Source organism: Falco punctatus (assembly GCF_963210335.1).
Source record: "Falco punctatus genome assembly, chromosome: 4".
Lineage (NCBI taxonomy): Eukaryota > Metazoa > Chordata > Aves > Falconiformes > Falconidae > Falco > Falco punctatus.
Window position 1 is genome coordinate 4,098,496 of NC_137583.1, and position 21,285 is coordinate 4,119,780.

A 21,285-nucleotide genomic window follows, 5' to 3' on the forward strand; every position below is an offset into this window, starting at 1 on the left:
AGAAGATTCAGAATACAGTTAATGTTTTCCAGTGTTAGCATGTTTGGGTAAATAGTACGCTAAAAAGCCTCTTCAGTGTTACCTCTCATTGCAGATCTAGGTGTTGTATTTATTGCTCTTCATTGTACTTTGGACCTAAATATATTTACAGCACCATGAGAGAAATCAAAACCTGTTGATGAGGGATCACAGTCTCCACAGGACTGACCACAATTTCCACCAGCTTATCTTTAGTTTAAGGTGAGGACTGAAATCTTGGCCCCTTTGAAGTAAGTAGCAGAGATCCCACACACTGAGCAGGGCCAGGACACCATTGGAAGGAATTTCCTTCATTTCAGGTCTGGAGAGTTGAAGTTCTTTGATTACACAAAATGAGAAACAAAGAGTTTTAAATGATTTATTTGATTTCTCCACATGATCACAGTTATAGTTTTACATCGATAGGGTCTGTTACTACTTACAAACAGAATGCATATTAAAATGAAAGCACTCCTTTCTTCCCCATGTTACAAAAGGGGTCTCAAGCCTCCCCAGAACAGAAGCTTCTTGTAAGCATAATGGTTTTTTGAAGTCTTTTAACAGTCTGCATTCAGGACCTAATTCTAACAGTTTAATACAACTCAAAGCTGATTTAAGTTCCTAGCAGGAGATAGGCAACCTCAAAGTGACTGCAGACTTATAGTAATGCTAATTTTACACACTATGTACAATTTAGAGAACTATCTATTCCCCCTACTGGTCCCATTTTCATCACCCCCTTTTCTCTTTTCCAAATTTAGTCTTGTTATTGGTTCCACTTTTCTTTTAAATATATAAACAATAATCCATTTTGCAGGCAAGAAGTGCGATGGTATTTTACAACGGAACAGCAAAATGCATGCTTAACTGCAGAAAACACACAGCTTCATATGGAACAGCAAGTCAACATCTAGAGATTCATTGTTTAAATATCTGCTGACTGTCTTTCAGCTCATTTTATCAAGAAACAAGAGGCTTCTGCTGCATGCAGTACATGATGGGAAAATCATTCTACACTGTATGTTAGACTTGGTTTTTTTAGCAATACAAGACGCACATTATATTAGGATGAACTTTGTTTTTTGTTTTTACATTGTTTTACATTTCATTCTTAACTTAAAAAAATAAACCCCCCAAAATATATTTCATTGTTGTCCCAGAAAAGATTTTTGTTGCCACACCTTCATTCTTTACGTTGCCCTTTCATTTTTTCAAACCAGCATTACTACTTCGCCACATCATTAATGGGAAAAGAGAAACATGGTCACTCTGTGTAGCTCTGTACCAGTTTTTAATTGGCAATGACATTTGAGAAAAAACCCTCTCAATTTTACTCCTGCAAGCAGAAGAAAATTATTTCCTTAACCACACGCAATGGTGAAGTGCTATCATTTTCCTACTCTAGGCATGATCCACACTGCTCCAAGCAATCGTTAATCAAGGACGGAGTCAGAGAGGTTATACTACAACCCTAAACAAGCAGCAAAGTTCTTAAGACTTATGCTGACACTGGGACACATTTGTTTGTTTAAAGTACATACAAACACAGTCTAAAAAAATAAAAATAAAAATAATCAAGTCCACTGTTTCTCCTCATTGACTTGAAATAATAGTTTACAAATACTGTGCTCTTCTATGACCAGTTTTGGTTTTTAAACTAGCCTCAAAATGATCTGTAATTTTACACATGAGACTTAATGCACCTAGAGGGTTAGCACAAACTCTTTCCCCATGTGTACATGAAATCATGTGTAAATGGCTTTTTGCATGCACATTTGTGACATCTCCTGAGTATCCGATTACACATGGAAAAATCAGTGGTCAAGCATTAAAATGTGGCTTACTGTGTAAGTTTTGAATATTTATATGTAACTAATTTAAATGAATGAAAGGGGTTTTTAAACATAGAGCAAATGAAGATCTGGGAGATTTGACATCTTCATTGTTAATTAACACTGCTAGAGTCAGATTTTCCTCTCCACTGCTACTGCATATTCTGCATTTATTCCATACACAGGCAATTCTACTTACATTACAACTCTGCATCTGAAACAAGCACAGACTCTGTCACTCGGTGAAGAGGAGCATTCTTACCTCTGTTTAATTAAAAGATGCAGTTTCTGAAAGATGTTTGTACCCCAATGGTTCTTTATCTTTTCTGGAACAACCTATAAATTACAGTTAGACTCTACTATTGGTACAGATGTATGAAGAAAAGTCTACATATTGAAATATGTTATCACTTTACTTCAACTAATATCAACAGTAACACTGATATATTTTGCAAATATACAATATGTAGAGTGTAGCCTCACACTAATAACATTAGATGACATGCAGACAGTTCTACTTTCCCTTATAAGAACAGTATATATTTTTTTAAACTGCAAGGAACAGAGCCTCAGGGGACCCGTATGAGCCCTCTTAAGGTGAGCCGCAGAATTTAGAATAGTATGAGTGATACAGTGATACTTAGGAAAAAAAAAAAAGTAATTACTTGTTTTCTTTTCTTTTCATGAAGATAATTTAGAGGAGAAGAAGCAGAAGGGGAAAACATATTGCACGTGTCAAACAAACATGGACAGCTTTAAACAAAAGGCTAAACTCTAGATTGCTGTATTTGCTCTCTGTGGAGGTTAACAAAGTGCTCAGTTTGCAGTTTTGCTGGTATTGTGATATCAATGGTATGAAAGGGAAAAAATACTCGTCCTCTCCCCCCCCCCCCCCCCCCCCCCCCAATATCAGAGATGCTATGAGCAAGCCAATATGAAAAGTCACTCCCTTGTTCTCATGTCCTCCTTATTTCTGACAATTTTATTACTGTTACATAGAAAACCGACTGGTGGCTGTTACTATTATTATTACTTTTACCCATCTCATACTGGAACTTTTGCTCATCCTCTTCAAGGTTTGCTTTTAGGCTGGTACAGTTTTGCAGTTGTGATTCCTTTGTCTCTACTGTTTAGGTGTAAAGTCCTTGCAGTGGCTCAAAATGCTGAAACTACAAAGTACGCGCCATGTATAACTTTGTACAGGATTTTGGGATAAAAACTGTATATAAATTTGCAAATGGTTTGATTACAACACATAAGCAACAACAGCACAGCCTATTTTTATGTGATGTCTTGCAACTAACTGGACTATGGAAGTGAGGGTTTGAGCATAAACTCAGCCTGCTGAGTGCTGGGTACTTTCAAACTAACAAATGTGATGAGTAGAAATGGTGAAGCCACTTTGTTGCTAGCACATGGCTACATGGAATTACGTATCTTTTTAATCTCTATATAAAAACCCTATACTAAATTCTTAAACAAACCTTCAAGTTTTAGAGCACTTCCACCTGGAAACGCTCTGACTAGAATTCAGCTTCATTAGGGGTAAAAATGAGAAATTATGGTAAACAGGAAACAAAGTAGCTGAGAAATGGAAGTTTGCCATTTTCATGTTCAAGATGAATGTTTTTGCAGTGTGTACATGCACCTGTTGTAACCCTTCATGCGTGTTCATTAAATTGTATGCATACAAAAGAAACGTGGATCATGTAAATTCACAGTTATCACAGCCTTTAAAGTGTCCAAGAATTTGTGTGACCAATGCTTGAAGATGACCACCGGTAACTGGTCATCCTACATTGCTATGGTATAATTACTGCATCTTAACAAGTTTGCTTACCTGAAATAGCAGAGCAGTTATAATACTGATTACATATGATATTATTGTGTTAATAAAATAAGGATTTATACAAAGCAGTATTTGACTACAACATTTAAATGCTATGTTACTTGGCACATTTAGTAATGATTGCTTAGAAATCTTAGCAAGTCCGGAGGACTTTTAATGAAAACACTGAAATGTCTGAAAATTGTTTGTAACGTGTAATGTTGGTCTACTCTTTCATATGCTATTCATCTGTTATACTGTCCTATCAAGTAAGTGGAATTCCTTGTAAAGTCTATATTGCTAGTTTTGTGGACTGAAAAAAATTCTTCCCAAGCACAAATGTTAACTATACAGTATATATATATTTATATGTATATATTTATATTATATAAAGTTTACTTACGTACTTTCATCAACCATATCAGGTCTACTTTTTTTTTTTGCCCATTGACAATAAAAGAGCAAGAATGCAACACTTGGTTCTGTATCACTTTTTTCCTTTTTTCCATAGACTTAAGTTTTTATTATGCATGTAAAATTGTCAAGGGATTTGGTGTAAAAGGTAGCTTTACTCATATTCAGCAAGCAGCATGTTTTCAAGGCAGTTTGAAAATAAGAACTAACCAGATGGTAAACGTGTATCAAGTAGCTAAGTAAAACAAGTATCGGTTGCGCTAACTTGAATTATTTTATTTAGTAACAGCAAGCCTTTAAGCTCACACAACTCAAACTGTGTAGGTAAAAACTGGCAATATTATTTGTTGCTTCCTGTAAGTGCCTTTGTAACCTTGTTTAAAACTATAGTTATGAGGAGGGTCAGTATGTTCTAGACTATTGTGCTGATGCCACTGTGTTTGGGCTTAGTGCTGGCTGAAGTGGAGGGAGGCAGAGGCGGTCCGTGGTGGTGCTGAGCGTGTTGGGGATGCGCAGAGTGCCCTGGATGCGGAGGGGGCAGCGGCGGATGAGGAGAGTGGGTGTGCTGTGCATGGGGGTGCTGCAGGTAAGGAGTATGCTGGGAGTGCGCCGCATGCTGCGCATGGGGCACATGTTGGTGATACTGGTGGGGGTGCTGGATATGCTGGGGAGGGTGATAGTGGTGGTGGTGGTGGTATGGGGGTGGGTTCTGCTGCATGTGGCAGTACTGCGAATGGTGGGAGTGCACTTGTGCCTGCGCCTGCCCCTCAGCTGGCCCTGCGTGATGCATGGCAGAAGGATGCTGTGAGTGTTGCTGATGTGGGATTACTGGAGGGTGCGGAGGTTGCTGTGATGAGCCAGATGGTGGATGGCCTTGGGAAGGTGGCTTTCCCCTTTTACTACCAAATAAGGAACCTAGGAGTGAGGAGGAGTTAGGCATAGTCTGGTGAGGGCGAGATGGACACTCTCGGGTTGATGTAGCTCTTCGGCGCATGTGAGGACTGCTAATGATGGACCCCTAAAAAGAAATTAATAGAAATAAAAATTAAAAAAATCTTAAAATGTTTAAAAGAAAAACTTCACACTGACCCACAAACTCCTCCTTCAGTGTTCACATGGGTGGACTATGTTAAAGAGTTCTAGGAAAAATTTTTATTTCCACCTTCTCTGTGTTGCCCATGAGGCATTCATGCCCTTCTTGGGGTATTTGAAGCATTAAATGTTTTTCGCTCAGTACTTTAATATTGAAAGTTATGACTTTAAATAAGAAAATGTTACAGAAGAGTAACATGACATAAGACCTAGGAGTGTGTTTTAAAAGGAAAAATACATTTTAAAATACTGTAAAAAATACCATACTTCCTTTTTTACAACAAAAAATAAAACTACATTAAATTCAACCTAAATAGTTAAAACACACAGCAGCAAATATTACAGTTACAATTCAGATTTCAAAACAGTATTTTAGACTCCTTTTTTTTTTTTTTAATAGTAGTTTTCCACTACTATATGCCACAGTGCTGCTTCTCAAGCCTACCTCTGAATTATGTGTTAAATGGAACCATACCATTTTTGCCACTAAGATTTCTATGTGATTGTGTTCTTCTGACCTGTGGTCCAACATTCTCTATTATTTAGCCTCGAATGGTGTATTTAGTTTCTGGAAGTTTTGGGTTTGTATTTTTTAAAGAGTTATGGGACACAACAGTACTTAGGCAAAGTGTGCTAGATTTAAACTGCAATCTACCTAAAGCAAACACAAAAAAAAAAAAAAAGAAAAAAGAAAAAAAAAGAAAAAAGAAAAAATCTGCAAGCTGAATTCAGAGACATGAACAGTATATATAAATGGTTTGAAGATGAATGAAATCTCATGAAATCCACATTGAATTCACCTGTCTTAGTAATTTTTTCCTCCCATGCCCTATCTGTGCAATTCCATGGTGTCATGACTGCATACATTTAGCAATTTAACTTGAAAAGAAGCAATGGGAATGGTTGAGCATGAAAGTCAATAGTTGTAGCTAAATATCAAACAGCAAGAACAGTGGACTTTGTAACAAAGAGCAAGTGGGCTTTTAAGCTGGGACCAGACTGAAATGGTGGCAAAAGGACACATCATATTCATTTAACCATGCTTGCAGGAACAAAGGGAACAAGGTTAGCTCAAACCAAAAATGGCACTGGTCTAAAACAAGCTGTCAGTGCTTTTGAAGCCAGAAGAATACAGAGTGAGTAGCCTAGGCATGCATTTTTTTTTTTTTTTTTTTTTTTTGTGGCAGGCAGGTTATATGTTAGAAGAAAAAAGAGCAAAAAAATATGTATATAAAAGAAAGGTTTGAAATGCACATCATCACATCCAGCTAGACATCAGTAACTTCCTACTTACTTCCATATTGCTGTCTAGCGATCCTGCACTGCTGCGTCGCCCACGCTTGCCTGCCCAGGACATGCAACACCATAGATTAGAGACTGAGACAAGACCCAGGTGAAAAACAGCTGCTTTCCCTGAATCACTAGAGGAGTCTCTAAATGCAACTAGAGGGGCTGCGGGGGGGTTAACATTGCACTGGACTGGTACAGCAGCTACTAAGGCAGAAATTTAGATTTTTAAGGCCATTAGTTATATTAAGTTTCTGTACCTGATGAATTTTTAAGAGGTATTGTTGTTGTGAATCAACTATCATTAGCAGTGTGTGGTTTTTTAAATTTGTACAGCTCTTAAAATACATGTATTTTAGCAACTATATTTAGTAGTATGGTTACGATGTTGGCCATCAAGTATTTTAAATAGTTTGATTTTCTGGAATCTAATTATCTATGAAGTTTCTTTCTTCAAAGACTGGTAGCATTGATGTATACTTGTGGGGTAGTATTAATTTAAATATTTAATATTGGCATATTCTGAATTTCACTGTGGGGGACTGGTAAGGGGCATCAGTTTTGTCACTTCATTTTCAGTTTTGAACCTGAGTGGATTTCATATAATCTTCTTTCATGAGGTTTAAAAAAAAACAAAACTAAACTTAATTTTTGACCAATAAATCTGGAATCTGTCTTGATATTATGGCTAGATTTTGTTTGTTTAGCTGTGCAGTGCTTTATCTTTAAGCATGATGGATATGTTCTCCAGTGTTCTCAAATTCCCAAAGATATTTGCCTAAACCACCAGACTTTGCCTAAAGAGCCAGAACACCTCAGTGGCTATAGATAGGAGACAGGATCCCAGATTTTTCTCTCTAATTTCACAGAAGAGAAAATAGCATATGGCTGCAGTGGAAATAGGTATTTTTTAAAAGATCGCTTGTTAAGCATTGCTTTGCGATGTTTCAAAATACTTTACAGGCCGGGTGTGTGAACAGAGCTAACTTTTGAAGAGCAGTCAGGTTCACAAAGCTTCTCTAAAATTGCATGCTTTTAGAAACCTAAGTTTTCTCAGTGCTTTCTCCTTGCTTTCCTGCAAGGCCAAATATCAATCTCCACCCTGCATTGGTACATTGCTGCCTTCAGAATCCTCTACTCTGACAGGCGGTTTTGGGGAGGAATGTGAAGATTTCAGCATCACTGAACCTATAAGCCACACCCCCTCATCTTTAGAAGCCCAAAAGCCACATCAGAGCTACACTGACAAACTTTGGGACCACTTTGTAAACGGGGCACAACAGTGATTACTGGGAGGTTGACCCTTACATCTTGACATACCCTGTCACAGACCCATTTAGACCACCCATAAGTCTTATAAGATCAGTGTGACCTGAAAATACCACCTATTAGATCCAGAAGCATAACGTTGACATGGCTGGTCATGGGATGCTGCCCTGTAACACAAGTTCTCTTCAGAGAAGCTACAATTCTCTTTAGACTGCTGTAACATTTCCCACTCTCTTCTCATCACTGAGAGTTGCTCCCTGGTACAACTAACATTAAATTGAGGGGAAGGCATGTATGGTCAAGGTGTTTTGTTTGACTTACTAAAGTTGTTAGAATTTTGAACGACTCCCCTGGATAGGCTCTTTGTCAAAAGCCTGGTGCTTCATCTCTTGCTGCAGTTTTAGCCTCATCAAAACTGTAATTGTACTGTCTTACGAACCCCCCCAAGGAAAACTGGTTGTGATAATCTCTTATATTTAGTTTTAGTCAGGGTTTGATTTTTTTCTGCTCTGCTATGGGATTAGTACTGATTAACACTCAAATCACTCTTGCTTGCTGATACAAAAACACAGAGACATCATCTCGTAACTTAGCAGTCAATATTGCAAATAAGATTGACAGCTGCCACAAGCCATTAAATGTGGCCAAAAATGAAGGAAAACAGGAAAATCTAATGCCTTTTGCATGTGGCGGGTGTCTAATAAAAAAAACATGAACACAGTATATACACAGTATATACGGACAGAAAGAGACAGATGGATTTTTGCTTAGAATAACTTCAGGGCAAAGTAGTACTAGCAAAGCCAAGAACAAACAGAAAAATCCTACTGAAAATGCCTATAATTTCCCTCAGATAGGCACGATCACTATACAGAGCACTTTGCTTATTTTCTTAAAAACAAATTGTATCCAATTCTGTATTGGCCTACAGTGTGATATGAAACTATAAAGTAAATCCTCTTGAGAGCTCCCCCTGCCAATGTGTGTTTATACAAGATTGTTCTCTGGTCTTCAAGGTGGCATCCCATCTCAAAAATGTTTCCCTAGCACTGCAGTGTTCAAATACATTTCAAGAAAATGGTGACTCTCAATTAGAATTGTACGTAAGCATAACTCTGTACTCTCATAATAATTAACAGCTGTGCTATAAAGCAAGGTGGTAAGCATCAAATCTGAAGACTAGTTTTGTTTAATATACCAGTGATCTACCTGAAATTTTTAAGGATGTTTCTTAGAGTGGTTTATAATTTATTTTTATAGAATTAAATTTCAGTTAATTTAATCTTTTCTGATTCATTCCAACAACTCATTGCTGTTAGATATGAATATTCTTTGTAAGAAATACTTTTAACTTACGTATGTATAACACGTCCCATATATGTACACACATCATATGGGACTAAGAATATTTCAAATTTGTAGTAGAAATACTGATTAAAGTATTTTTATGAACTTAAACATTCTGCAAGAAAACTCAAGAGTTTCATTAATAAAAATCCATTCTAACTTGCAGAAATTGATCTCTCAGATGTGCAGATCATTACAGCAAATGTCAATGTTTCTCACTGTACCCTGTAACTCTGTTCTATGCCAGTGAGATACACTGATATTTAAACAGTGTATTATGATCTGGCTTTGTATGTCTTGGGGAAAAAAGTTAGGCAAAAAGTTCTAAATTAAGGTTTTGGTAAAGCAAACTGATGTAGCAGCTCTAATAACAATGAGTTGTTATACTAGCCTCCAAAGGCTGTGAAATTGATATTCCCAGCAGCAGCAGATTCTGTAACCATCTGGCTACCGAGCTTACAGGTACTACCCCAGCTGACTTGATCAAAATTGTCTAAAAAATATGCTCTGATCATTAATTTAGAGACACCATTTTCCAGGGTGAAAAGACTCTTCGTAACCTTCAAATTTTCATCTTCTCTGGGTGAAACAGGTTCAGTCTTAAGATCACACACTGACTGTGAAAATAGTGTCCTGGGTTCTTAAAACAGATTATTCTCAAAATACTGATTAAACTGCAGGAGATGAATACAGCATAACCACACCTTGCCTTGCGAACTCCTTCACTCAAAAAACAAACAATGTCTCTTCCATAAGACAGAAACATTGATACAAAGGTGTTTATATACAGTGCAGGGTGTAGTTGTAAAATGGCTTGGTATTAATGTGTGCGTATCACAAAAGACTTGATTCATATGGATCTGTTTTATTTTTAAAACCCAGTAAATTCTGTCATGCCCATTACTGTTGCTATTCCACTGAAGAATAGGAAATATAACAATAGTGACAAGGGAACAGACAGGAAAAATCTCTCCCTACTTGGAAAGCTCTTCTAATAAAATGACTGTTAGTATCCTCTGTCCTATACAGTGCAGGAAAATCCATGAAGAAGGAGGGAAAAAATAACCGAGTAACCCTGCCTGATGACAGACTATATGCAATATACAAATAGAATTGTTTTAATTCCGGAACTACTTTGTGTTTTTGTTTTGGGTTTCTTTTTTTTGTTGTTGTTGTTGGTGGTGGTATTTTTAAGAGTCCCTACTGGCCTGTAGTTGTTTTGAGATAGCTCAGGAGATTGTGAGCACAACTTATATTAATAGCAACCATTATACCATTCTGCACTTCTGTGCAGATTCCAATATTACAAGGGTATGCCAGTTGTGTGTTATCAGGCCAAACCATAAAATTACAATTGTTAAACCAGCACAGTGTGTAAATATTATTTCCACCCTACAGTTAGGGATGGGGGAAATAAAGCTTGATTTCCACGGGTGCTCTCCACCGTAAAGTCAATGTGAAAACACTGGGTCCCTACAGCAACTCAAAGTCACTGGAATTCAGACTGACTAGCCTAAGATCAGTCAAGAAACCTGTGAGAGAGAGAGAATTAGAAACACAACCCATCTAATCCTCGATGCTCTGCTTTACTGGCCAAATCATCCTTCCCACATACTAATGGCCATGATGGGACTTCACACCTTTCACACCTTGCTGGAAACCTGCTGATCCTGTAATTGCATCTGAAGTGGTGTAATGTCCAAAATTCTATTGGAACCCATAAAACTCAGCTTTACCTGCATTAAAATTTGTGTGTCTGCTAATATTTTTATGTAAATTAAGAATTTCAAAAGTCTGGGACAAATAAATTCAGTTCTTCCTTGACTATATAACTCAAGAAAGTGTAATAAATGATGTATATTTCTTTTTAGAAAAATAAAGCACTAAATACTTTTGACATATTCACATCTTGGAACAGCTGGTTGCCACATTCTGCTTTTTATTCCATGGTAAGAACTGGCAATCCACAATGAACAATACTACCTTTAAAATCAAGAGACCCTCATGCACACCCTTTTTGCAATAATGATTTAAGCTACTGCGGCAAATACATGCAAGAACCACCATCAGGAAATGATTCCTGACATTGTTTCTGACAGAGATCTTGACTTTCCTTACGGTTTACAGCTTAGGAGTCAGAATCATTCAAGGTATCAACATTCATTAACTCTAGCAGCTTATGAATCATCACACGTTTTCAAGACAGAAATTTAAAGTCACTTTCCACAGCCACCACTTACTACTGTGGTATCTGGTAGAGAGTAATGGACTGTTTTCTTAAATAGTTTTGTCATATATACATGCAGCCAAAAGGCTGTTCAATCAGATCTCCCCTTCACTGAATAAATATTTAAATTTTTTCAATTTGTTTTTGCAATGTTTATTGGACAATTATTTGCCTTGCTGCATAAATATACAACCAGGCAATTTTCTCATGTTTATTAGATTTATTTCTGTTTAAATGTAGAAGGGAACTCTACGAATTCACTTCATCATGCCTTTTCCTACAGACAGACTCACATTCACACGTAGCCCTACTACTCTTGTTCCTTCTCCTTGTTGATCCTGTGTTTTATCCACAAAAAGAACTGAAGCAAACTAGCTCAGTACTCTTTTACAGAAGCAATTTAATATGGTGTAATCACTGGGATGCAGTATCTTGCTAACAAAGGATTTCTTTGTTTGTCTATGGATCATCTCTCCCATATAAAAAAAAAAAAAAAAAGGTCAGCCTCACATGCAAGCTATTCACTGAGAAAAGGCAGAAAACACATGTAAAATCTCATTAAAATTACTACACCAAATAACAATATAACAGATAAGTAATTTCTCAAGCCAGTTGCACTGCACAAGACCAAACAGAAGCTCTCCATAATTCTCAACTATTTAAAGTTAAAATTAAGTTTAGTTGGGTTTAACAAACTCATTGATAAACCCTCCAGTCTGTGATTTCCATTTTTTATTATGGAAAAAAAGTTCTTTTCATTAATAAGCATGCCCATTGTAGGCATGCCTTGTTGAAACGTGAAATGTTTTTGTGATTACAAATACTTGTTTATTGCATAAAACTCGTAACATGAATGTAAATACATGGAAATGTTTGAAAGACAGGGATGAAAAATTCCCATGTGATAAAAAAAATAATCAGAAATCACATTTATGGGTCAGATACCCACTGAACTCACATATTCAACAATATGGTAGTTCTCATTCTAATGAAGTAAAAACAAAACAACAAAAAAGGATGACAGAAGTATCCTCAAATCTGAGGTATAACGGTGGTGAAGACTAGTGGCTTGATCTAAAATCCATTGAAGCCAATCAAGCACCAATATTCAACTTCAGCCTGATTTTGGATCAGGGTTCTACGTCTTTTTAATGAAAGCAAATGGACATATGAGTATGAAAGCCTAAACAGAGAATAAAAAAATTGAAGGAGCTCACTCTCTACATATTTGTATGCACATACATATACCCACAAAAAACAGGCTATAATTTCAGTTTACAACAATTTTTATTGCAGCATAGCTAAAATCTCTTCTTTATTTAAAAAAAAGAAAAAAGATAAGTAGTGTTTACTTCAAAGATACATAGTATTGAAATTATGACTACACTGTAAGCCATCACTGTAATTAAAAGAACAAATCGGAGAATGTAACACAGACTATGAAAATAAAAATAAAGTTGTTACTATCCCCAGAAGTACTTTCTGAATGGGGGGGCATGGTGTTCAGATGTGACTTCTTGTAAATGACAGGAATCACATTTAACGCTGAAAGACAAGGTTACTACCCACGGTAGCCTGTATTACTGAGGTATGCCAGTTATGTATTACCGAGGCAAACCATAAAACAAAAACATACCAAGCTTCCCCTGGCTTTTCTTTGGCTAAAAAAAAAATATCACACCACCACTGCTTTCCAGTCTTTAGCTGAATTGATCAGTTAATAAATCTTAAGACACATCAGTGGTTTTGTGGGGCATCAGTATTCTTGTCCACTAGGGCTTCTTTTATTATATTGGCAGCAGTATTTCACAACAACCTCTTCTGCAGGAATTGGGACTATATCTTGAGTTACAAAATAAGAGAAGACCATCAGGGACACACTGTATCTGAATCACGTAGCTCTAGACAGAATGTAGTAGGGCTTCACTCAATTTCATTCATCAAGGTGGTAACACAGGTACATCTGAGCACAATATACACAGAAAGCGGTCATTACACACAGACCAGTTTCTTTTCTTTCTAAGCCTACTGTATGAAGGGGAAGAAGCAAAGGGGAACAAAAAAAGAAAGGAAAACTAAGTGGGTTACTCCTAGCACGAGGAAGCCTTATTTTTTTTTTTTTTTTTTTTTTTTTACAAAACACTTACAATTTTTCCTCTGTCTTCACTCTCCTTGAAAAGTATATATAGCAATCTACAACGGTTTAAATGCTTTCAAATATTGGTCGCTTAATAGAACAAGGGTAAAAAACAAACAGAAATTAAACACGAACTATGAAAGAAGAGCTATTTAAAATGTTTGAAGTTTCAGTATTACTAGTTCTGGAAGCTCATTGTGAGTTGGGCTTTATACACATCCTTCACGCATCTTTGCATGCACTAGTCGGAGCAAGGAAACACGGGCGGCGCTTACCTGCTTCAGAGAGGTCTCTCAGGGAGCTGCTCAGGGCGCTTCTTTTCAGTCCCTCCCCAGTGGCATAGCTGTCATCCAGGCAAGCTCTGTTCAGCGTCCCATTGCCAGAATCTTTTTTCAGGCTGGAGCACTGAGACATGCTTGGACGCACCACACCCTTCTGTTTTTCTAGCTCAGCTGAGAGAAAGAGAATAATTTTGCAAGTCATTTTTACTGACTATAATGAAGGACACTGTAACATCACAATTTCTGGATGTGATCACCTATTACTGTGACTAATAGATAAGAATTCGTTTTGGCACTGTTACATGCCAGAGAGGAACTTCACTCCAGTACTAACAGCTTTATATTACACCACACTGGATGAAAGGCTATTCCTCTTTTGAAAAAACCAAGATAAAATTCCACGTTTAGACAACTCATGTAATTTCCAGCAAAATATATCAATTTGTGTTACAGCTATTTAATTGTGAGAATACAGAATATCAACATGGAAATGATGAAAAATTCAGTTGAAAACTTATTTGAAAGGCCATCCCTGAGAATTTCAGAGGGATGTAAATTATCCTAAAATTCTTACTGTAATTTATACTACAAATTACAAATCCATCTCTCCTCTGTCCATTGCTATTTGCAGTTTGCCCAGGCTAAATAGCCACTGCAGCTATGCTGCAGTAAATTAATAGTCAGTGAACTCTGATGGGGGCTTAAGATATCATTAGTTTTTAATTCTTTCTAGAATTCAAAGCCATGGAAAAAAACACCCACATTACTTTTTAACTTTTAAAGAGTTCTAATTCTATACATATATTCAATATTTTCTTATTTTGATTAGCTTGAAAATGCTCTATTATATGTACCTTTGTACTTACACTCTATTCTGTGCTTTTCCATTTCTTGAACCTCTGCAATTGACTCCCTCAAATCATCTGTAAACTTCTTCCTGTCCTGAGGATTTGGTGCATTAAAATTTATTAGAACTTTGATATCTGCTCCTGGAACAGCTGATGTGAGCCGAATACCATTGGGATAATCTAGAAGAAAGAGTCAAGAAAAACTAAGCTCTGATTATTCCGATTACTTTTCTTTTTATAAAACAAAAGAAAACAAAAAAAACCCTGAAGGCTTTTTACTAATATTACCATATAAGGGACTAAGTCAGAGAAATAGAAGTCTAAAGGCACAGAATTAGAATGAAATCCCTAAAACACATTTGAACTGCTTAACTGTCGAGATACCAAATAAATAGTGAAAGATAGTATTTATGCAGCTGTTACCCTTAAGGTATCACGTACAACGTAACAGAAAAATCACAGGGAATAAAAAACAAAAATTAAGGCGATAACTTTTGTTTCATGGAATGGATGCCATTACCTACCTTACTCAATTGTGACCATGCTGAATGAAGACTACTGTAATGCCTCCCAAATACTAGCAAATGTCTTGCACTTTCAACTTTATGTTTGCAGGAAGACAAACACACTAGCATATGTACAGCTTTTAGTATTTCCTATTCAGTTGTGGGGACAACCTACTTTCCCTTCTTTAAAAAAGAGGTAAGTTAAAATTAGCTGTGAAATTACATACTGAAGAAATAAAAGGAGTGGGGCTGTTCCCCCCACCCCTTTTGGCCCACACTATGGACTTCTTCACAATAAAAGGCAGATTTTTCAGCAAACTGTCTTTGCCTCTTTTCTAGCTGCACATCTGAAAATGCTAATTATAACAGCTAGTGAAAAACATCTCCTGGTTGAGACAGAAGGGTCATTTACAGAAAGAAAGCTTATAATGAAGGTATGTTCTGCCGCAGAACACAGAACCAGCCTTTGCTCAAAGCAGAGACCTGTAGAAACAGGGTGTCAGAAAACAGGAAAACTCAAAACGTGCATTCTAATTCACAATGTTTTCTTTCACTCAACTGCCTGACCTTACTGGTTTGCTAAAGGTCTCAAATATTTACTTAAGTATTCAATCTGAACTTCAAGTGCTCCCACGTACTAAAAAACTCATTCCCTGCAGAACCAGCAGATGATGCAAGATAGTCTCTTCCCTCAAAGCCATTTGGTTTCAACAAGACTTACAATACTGAGAAACAAATGCAAATGCTACGCTTAAAAGGGTATCTTAACTTCCAAATCAAGAGTTGCAACTGAAAGTGAAGCAAGTCCATGTACCGTTCTTGGGTGTGGGGTGGGGAGCGACCTCATTTATATCCTGGCATTTGCTCAGGTGGGCTACCACAAGCCTCAAAGGGTACAGAGAGGGAAGGAGGGGGCAAGCGCCTGGGGCTTCTGCTGGGGTCTGATATCAACATCTGGCACAGCAGTAATGTATAGCTGACCTGCTTCTGCTGACCACACGACAATGGCATCTACCTTCAATCAAATCAGACAGCCGCCTCCAGCTGCCTGCAGCTGCTGTCCTTCAGAATACGGCCACACGGCCGACGGCGCAGAGGCAGCTGGCGCCAGGCCAGCAGACCGGTGGAGAGCAGGGTACACCGCCACAGGTGCTCTGAGCACTGAAACTGGGGAAGTGGCAAACAGCCCTAGAAAGTGCACCGCTTGGGAAGGGCGGGGGAAATAGTTATGGAACTGAACAAGGAAACTTGGTAACCCTAAAGTCACATGGGCTACCTTCACATACGAGCAAAGAATGGATTTCCAAATAATAAACAAGCAGAAGTGTTTTATTATCAGAGATACTCCTCTACATTGTACTGATTATCAGGAAACACGTAAGTATTTATTGTTTTCATATACACTCTCTCTGAAGTTATTTGCTTGCCCTTTCTATTTTCTCAGTGATTTTGACTGAAAATCTAAAATATACTTCCCTTATGGCCTATTTATTTACTAGAGATATACGACATTATTCTCCCTTTTGGAGCTTATCCACCCCTCGATGTCATTGACTTCTGCCATTAGAAGTCAATTCTTCTATCATCCAGGGCAACCATGGTTGATGCTCTTTGGCTGCTGGTGAGTAGCCAAAACCATTTTTGTTGCTTCTGCTTTAGTGAGACCAAATTTTACTCACTTGAAATCAGCTGATTCTGACAGCTGCGACAGACAGATTCACTGAATGGCACGATAGCTCAGCCAAAATAATCCAAAGCTTGCTGGGGACAGGGGAAACCAAAAATATGCATTTTACAAACCAGAGGGGAAGAATAACCTTTCTTTCCCAGCTGGAAGACGCTGCATCTGGAGCTCATCTGCGTCTACTAAAGTGTCTCAGTTAAAATGCCTCCAGTTCACTGGAAGGAGTCCAACTCTTCACTCCTAGTTTCACTATAGGTATTTTTAAGTTTACTTGAATAAAGTGCTTCTACTCAGCATGCTTACAAGATTTTTAATTTATTTAACTTGACATCAAGGAATTATATATTCTATTTTTAGTAGAATCCAAGATATAAATATTTGGCCTTCCTCTCTAAAAATGAATTTTATATCATACAATGTGTGCACAAGAGAGAGAATAAATATGTTTGCATATAAATAATCTACAGGCTACATCACTGCTGTAAGCTCTACAAAATCTTCCCCTTTGAAATCTCCAGATGCTTTTGACTCAATAACAGCAACTTCTTTTGAGTGACATGAGCACTGGAGCAGGTTCTCAAGAACAAGAAAAACCAAGAGCCTTCCACAATAGAAAAGCACAGAAGCTACTGACTGTCACACTGCACTGTATCCAGTTTATCACTAAGGGCAAGGTTTGGTTTACAAACCATGAGGTCAGCTCAAATAGACTGTCTCCCTGTGTACCCTACAACCAACTGCGCTCTGCTACGTTATTATGATGTGTCTGGGCTTAAAATCAGGCCATTAGCAAACTATTTGCTTTTTGTTGTGTTTTTGTCTGCTGAGACTAAGGTTGACAAGCATTACAGATAAAAAGTATATTGGATTGATGCAGATTATGACTGACAAAAAAAAAAGGTGTCAGAAAATACAAACTTTAATCTAGACTCTACTTTGTATTTATATTTGAAGAGTATACATTACCTAGGCACTAAGTTAATATATATATCAGGAAAATAAACTAAATAATGCTAACGCTTTGGTTTACACATACCGTAATAGTCATTATTTATTATCATTTATACATTTCCAGCTAACCATACCATTGACTCTGCAACAAAAGTATTTATTTGCTTCTTTACAAACATTTTATTCTTTACAAGTCTTCACAAACAACACATTTGGCTAGATTTGGCTTCTGAATACAACCAAAAAAATCTTAATAGCAGTCTTGCTGTTTCTTATGCTGATACCATCTTGTGTTAAACTTTAGGGCTAAGTTAAATTCAGAGCAATTTTATTCCTATATTCAAAATCAAATCCTGTTCACCTCTTTCATTCACACATTTAAAAATCTTATTTTATTTATAAATATGATGGTCATCTAAAGAGAGGAGAGACTTACACTGGTTCTCAAAAAGAAGAACTTGCATTCCATAGAGGGAAAATGACTGTCGAAAACTGTATGTAACTGAGTTCTTCTTCTTTTGAAAAATCTTGGTCACCTGAAAGTTATCAAATAAACAAAGTGAAATATCCCTTTCACCACATAGTGTTTGTGGAAAATTATTGTTCTTAAGAATTAGCATATGAGAAAACATTTTATGCCAAAGAAAGCTATAATCTGCCAGAAAACATGAACTTGCAATATTTTCCTTTTTTTTTTTTTTTTTTTAAATGCAACTGAGGTGTTTAATCTACTACTACTGAAGCTAGCTTTGAAGCATTGGTATATCTTAGCAAGAAGGTTTAATATTTTATCCAGATACAAAGCTTTTGTGCTCTCTATTTCTCCAGAATCCTACTTAAAATTTCAGAAAGAAAAAAAACAAACCATAAGTGCACCCTTATTGTGCACTGTACACGCCAGCAAAAATGTAAATATTTTTAATTTATCATTTTTTAAAAAAACGCAGCTGCCAACACACTTCACACTTTTTTTCTTACAAGCTGACTACAGGCAGGACATGCTTATAGACTGCTCCATACAAGTTTAATTCTCAGCCCTTATTCTCATGTGCTGTGACCTTCCAAACCTGCTTCAATTCTAAGCACCTCCAAATACTGCCTTACACAGGAAGATGCCCTGTTTCCCCTATGATTTTTACAGCACCTATCGCAATAAAAGCTCTGAGACTTCTACTTTTTGCTGCAACATAAGTAACATGCTGCTCCATACCATTAATTTTGGGGGTTTCCTAAAGTGCGAATGCCACCACTCTTTATAGCCCAGAGGTTTGTTTTCACTAGCTCTTTCTAATTTTAATTTCCGATGATGGTATTTTACTAGAACTGACAAATTTGGTCTATATTAGTCCCAAAACAGTGTGATAAAACTACTGACATCTGAGTAAGTAATAACAAACAACCGAAAACTTGCAACCTGAAGACAACAATGTTTCATCACTTTACACACAAGCTCACATTTACAGCTAAGAGGTTATTCTCATTACCAAAAAGATTATTTTTTATTAAATTTAGTTCCTGGTTGTAAGGTCTGAAGGTATGTAAAAATTAAAACACCATAAAGTTGTGCATCCGAAGTATGCCTTTTTTGTAACAAAACATGAAATACTTAGTTTAGTTCTTAGTCCTTTGGTAACAGCCAAATACATTCCAAATAGAGTGCAACAAATTTTCCTATTTTTAAGAGTAAATCAACCAAATAATTCCAAGCTGTCACTAGTTTTGTATGTCTGTTTTTCAAAAGACTGGCTCAAGTTAAATGCACACTAAATAGTAAAGTCAACTGTAAAATCTATTTCAACATATCCTATTCCTATTTCAATGAATAAACATATTTGGTTCATAGAACACGTGGGGAATACAAAGTAGCATGTAATTTTGTTTTTCCACAAGTAACTTGAATTTGTTATTCACAAAATAAAGAACATCTCCGTTTACCCATTAGGGAAATGGGTAACCTGGAGCGAATTTTTGTTCTTTCCAGTAAAAACTATTGCATCAAAGTACTTTCTTACAATAGAGTGTAGTAATCAGTAAAAGGTTTCAGTTTTGAAAAACATTATATATAATGAATAAAATTAAGAAAATTTCAATCTTAATCATCCCAAGATTGTTGGGGTACAGAGTAAAAGATAATAGATACTTATTTTTAGGAATGCTCGTGCACTTAATTGCCACTGATTTCATGAAGATAGAAATACCTCCACAGAAGTCTAACCACCTGAAAATACATACCACAAGAAGATCATTAAATAAAAATATTTCTCGCTGGTGTAATCCAAGCTTCTGAGGCTTATTTGGATCTGGGACTTCAAACAGCCTACAATAGCAAACAAGCCTCCGGTGGGGTAGAGAGAGAACCTATGATAATACAAAAGTTCACAGTTAATATAGCAATATTTAGCCAAGAATGAACATCTTTCATACCCAGAGTCTTTTTTTGAGTACTTCAAATATTTTTACCTCTAAGCCTATTGGACTTTTTCATCAAAGAACCAACAACAGAAAAATAAATATGTATATGCCACAAATCTGCATAACATTGGAACTTCATCATAGTTCTGATATAAATTCTCTTAACAGCTTGCATTCCTGTGTATGGATGCCAATGGAAAGTTTTACTGGGGATAGAATTTGTGAAACAATAAAACCTTGAAAGAACTTACTTGCTTAATCTTAAGCTCAAAGCAAAGGATGTTTGCTTTCCTGAGCATTTTTACATATCTTTATTAAGAAGAAAGGATGCAAAGCAACTTCAGCTTTTGTGAGGTGAAAAGACTGATGTTGTAGATTACTTTTTGTCAGCCACAGAGTTAATACAATTTGTTCATTCCCCCATAGCAGGGAAATGGTGACATCAGGGAAAAGTAAATGCATTTTCAGTCTGGCGTATTTTCTCATGCTGGCAAGAATAATTTTCCATTTTCTTATTTGAAATATCTGCTTTCAAATCCGAATGATGATACCTTGTCAACAATATTAAAATAAACCCTTTAAACTTTAAAAAAATTGAAGTAGAGCATATTCTTTGGTAACTAGATATGTATTCATTTATATCTTTTATTTCTTTATAATTCCTGATTCTGCGTGGAAATTACAAGATTTACTAGGCAAAGAAAAAGAGTCAAAGTATATTAATGATTCTCCTTCCTCTATATGAGCAAGGAGGGGCTGGGGCGAAGAGGGGGAAAAAAGAGTTTAGGATTCAGTATTTGCCTTTGTTGCTGGTTGGTTATCAAGTCATTTGGTGAGATTCCAGTCTTTCCCTGAAATCCAATGATAACTATACTAATAAAAAGTAAAATGCTAATGGGATTTAATTTATCTATGGCATTAACTTAATTACCCTCTCTGAACTTGCAAAGAGAAGGTATTTGAGAAAAGATCTGACATGTTCTAAAGGAGCCAGTGAGGTGAAGAATGCTGGAGAAATCAATGTTTTCTATTTTTAGGCTATTCTGTCAACTGAACAGCTTATACGGGTTCTCAGTGAAAAGTGGCAGGAGTAAATGTTGCGTGTTGTCATTCTCTCCTACCTCCAGACGTAGTTTCCCCAGCCCACAGCGG

The 21,285-nt window shown here is 36.7% G+C and overlaps 1 protein-coding gene across 7 annotated transcripts in view; it reads right to left on the bottom strand.

Moving 5' to 3' along the window:
* Positions 1–383: 383 nt before the first annotated feature.
* Positions 384–21,285, bottom strand: part of IQSEC1 (IQ motif and Sec7 domain ArfGEF 1) — a 357,209-nt gene continuing 336,307 nt past the window's right edge. For 6 of the 7 annotated variants that reach the window (XM_080386140.1, XM_080386139.1, XM_080386138.1 and 3 more), the window contains 6 exons: positions 19,954–20,079; positions 18,158–18,257; positions 14,599–14,760; positions 13,727–13,903; positions 6,479–6,528; positions 384–5,110 (listed from right to left, as the gene is read on the bottom strand). In XM_080386140.1, the coding sequence (XP_080242266.1) occupies positions 4,505–5,110; positions 6,479–6,528; positions 13,727–13,903; positions 14,599–14,760; positions 18,158–18,257; positions 19,954–20,079 (1,221 nt within the window). In that variant the 3' untranslated portion in view covers positions 384–4,504. The remainder of the gene's footprint in view (positions 5,111–6,478; positions 6,529–13,726; positions 13,904–14,598; positions 14,761–18,157; positions 18,258–19,953; positions 20,080–21,285) is intronic. The other variant, XM_080386142.1, reaches the window with a different exon arrangement.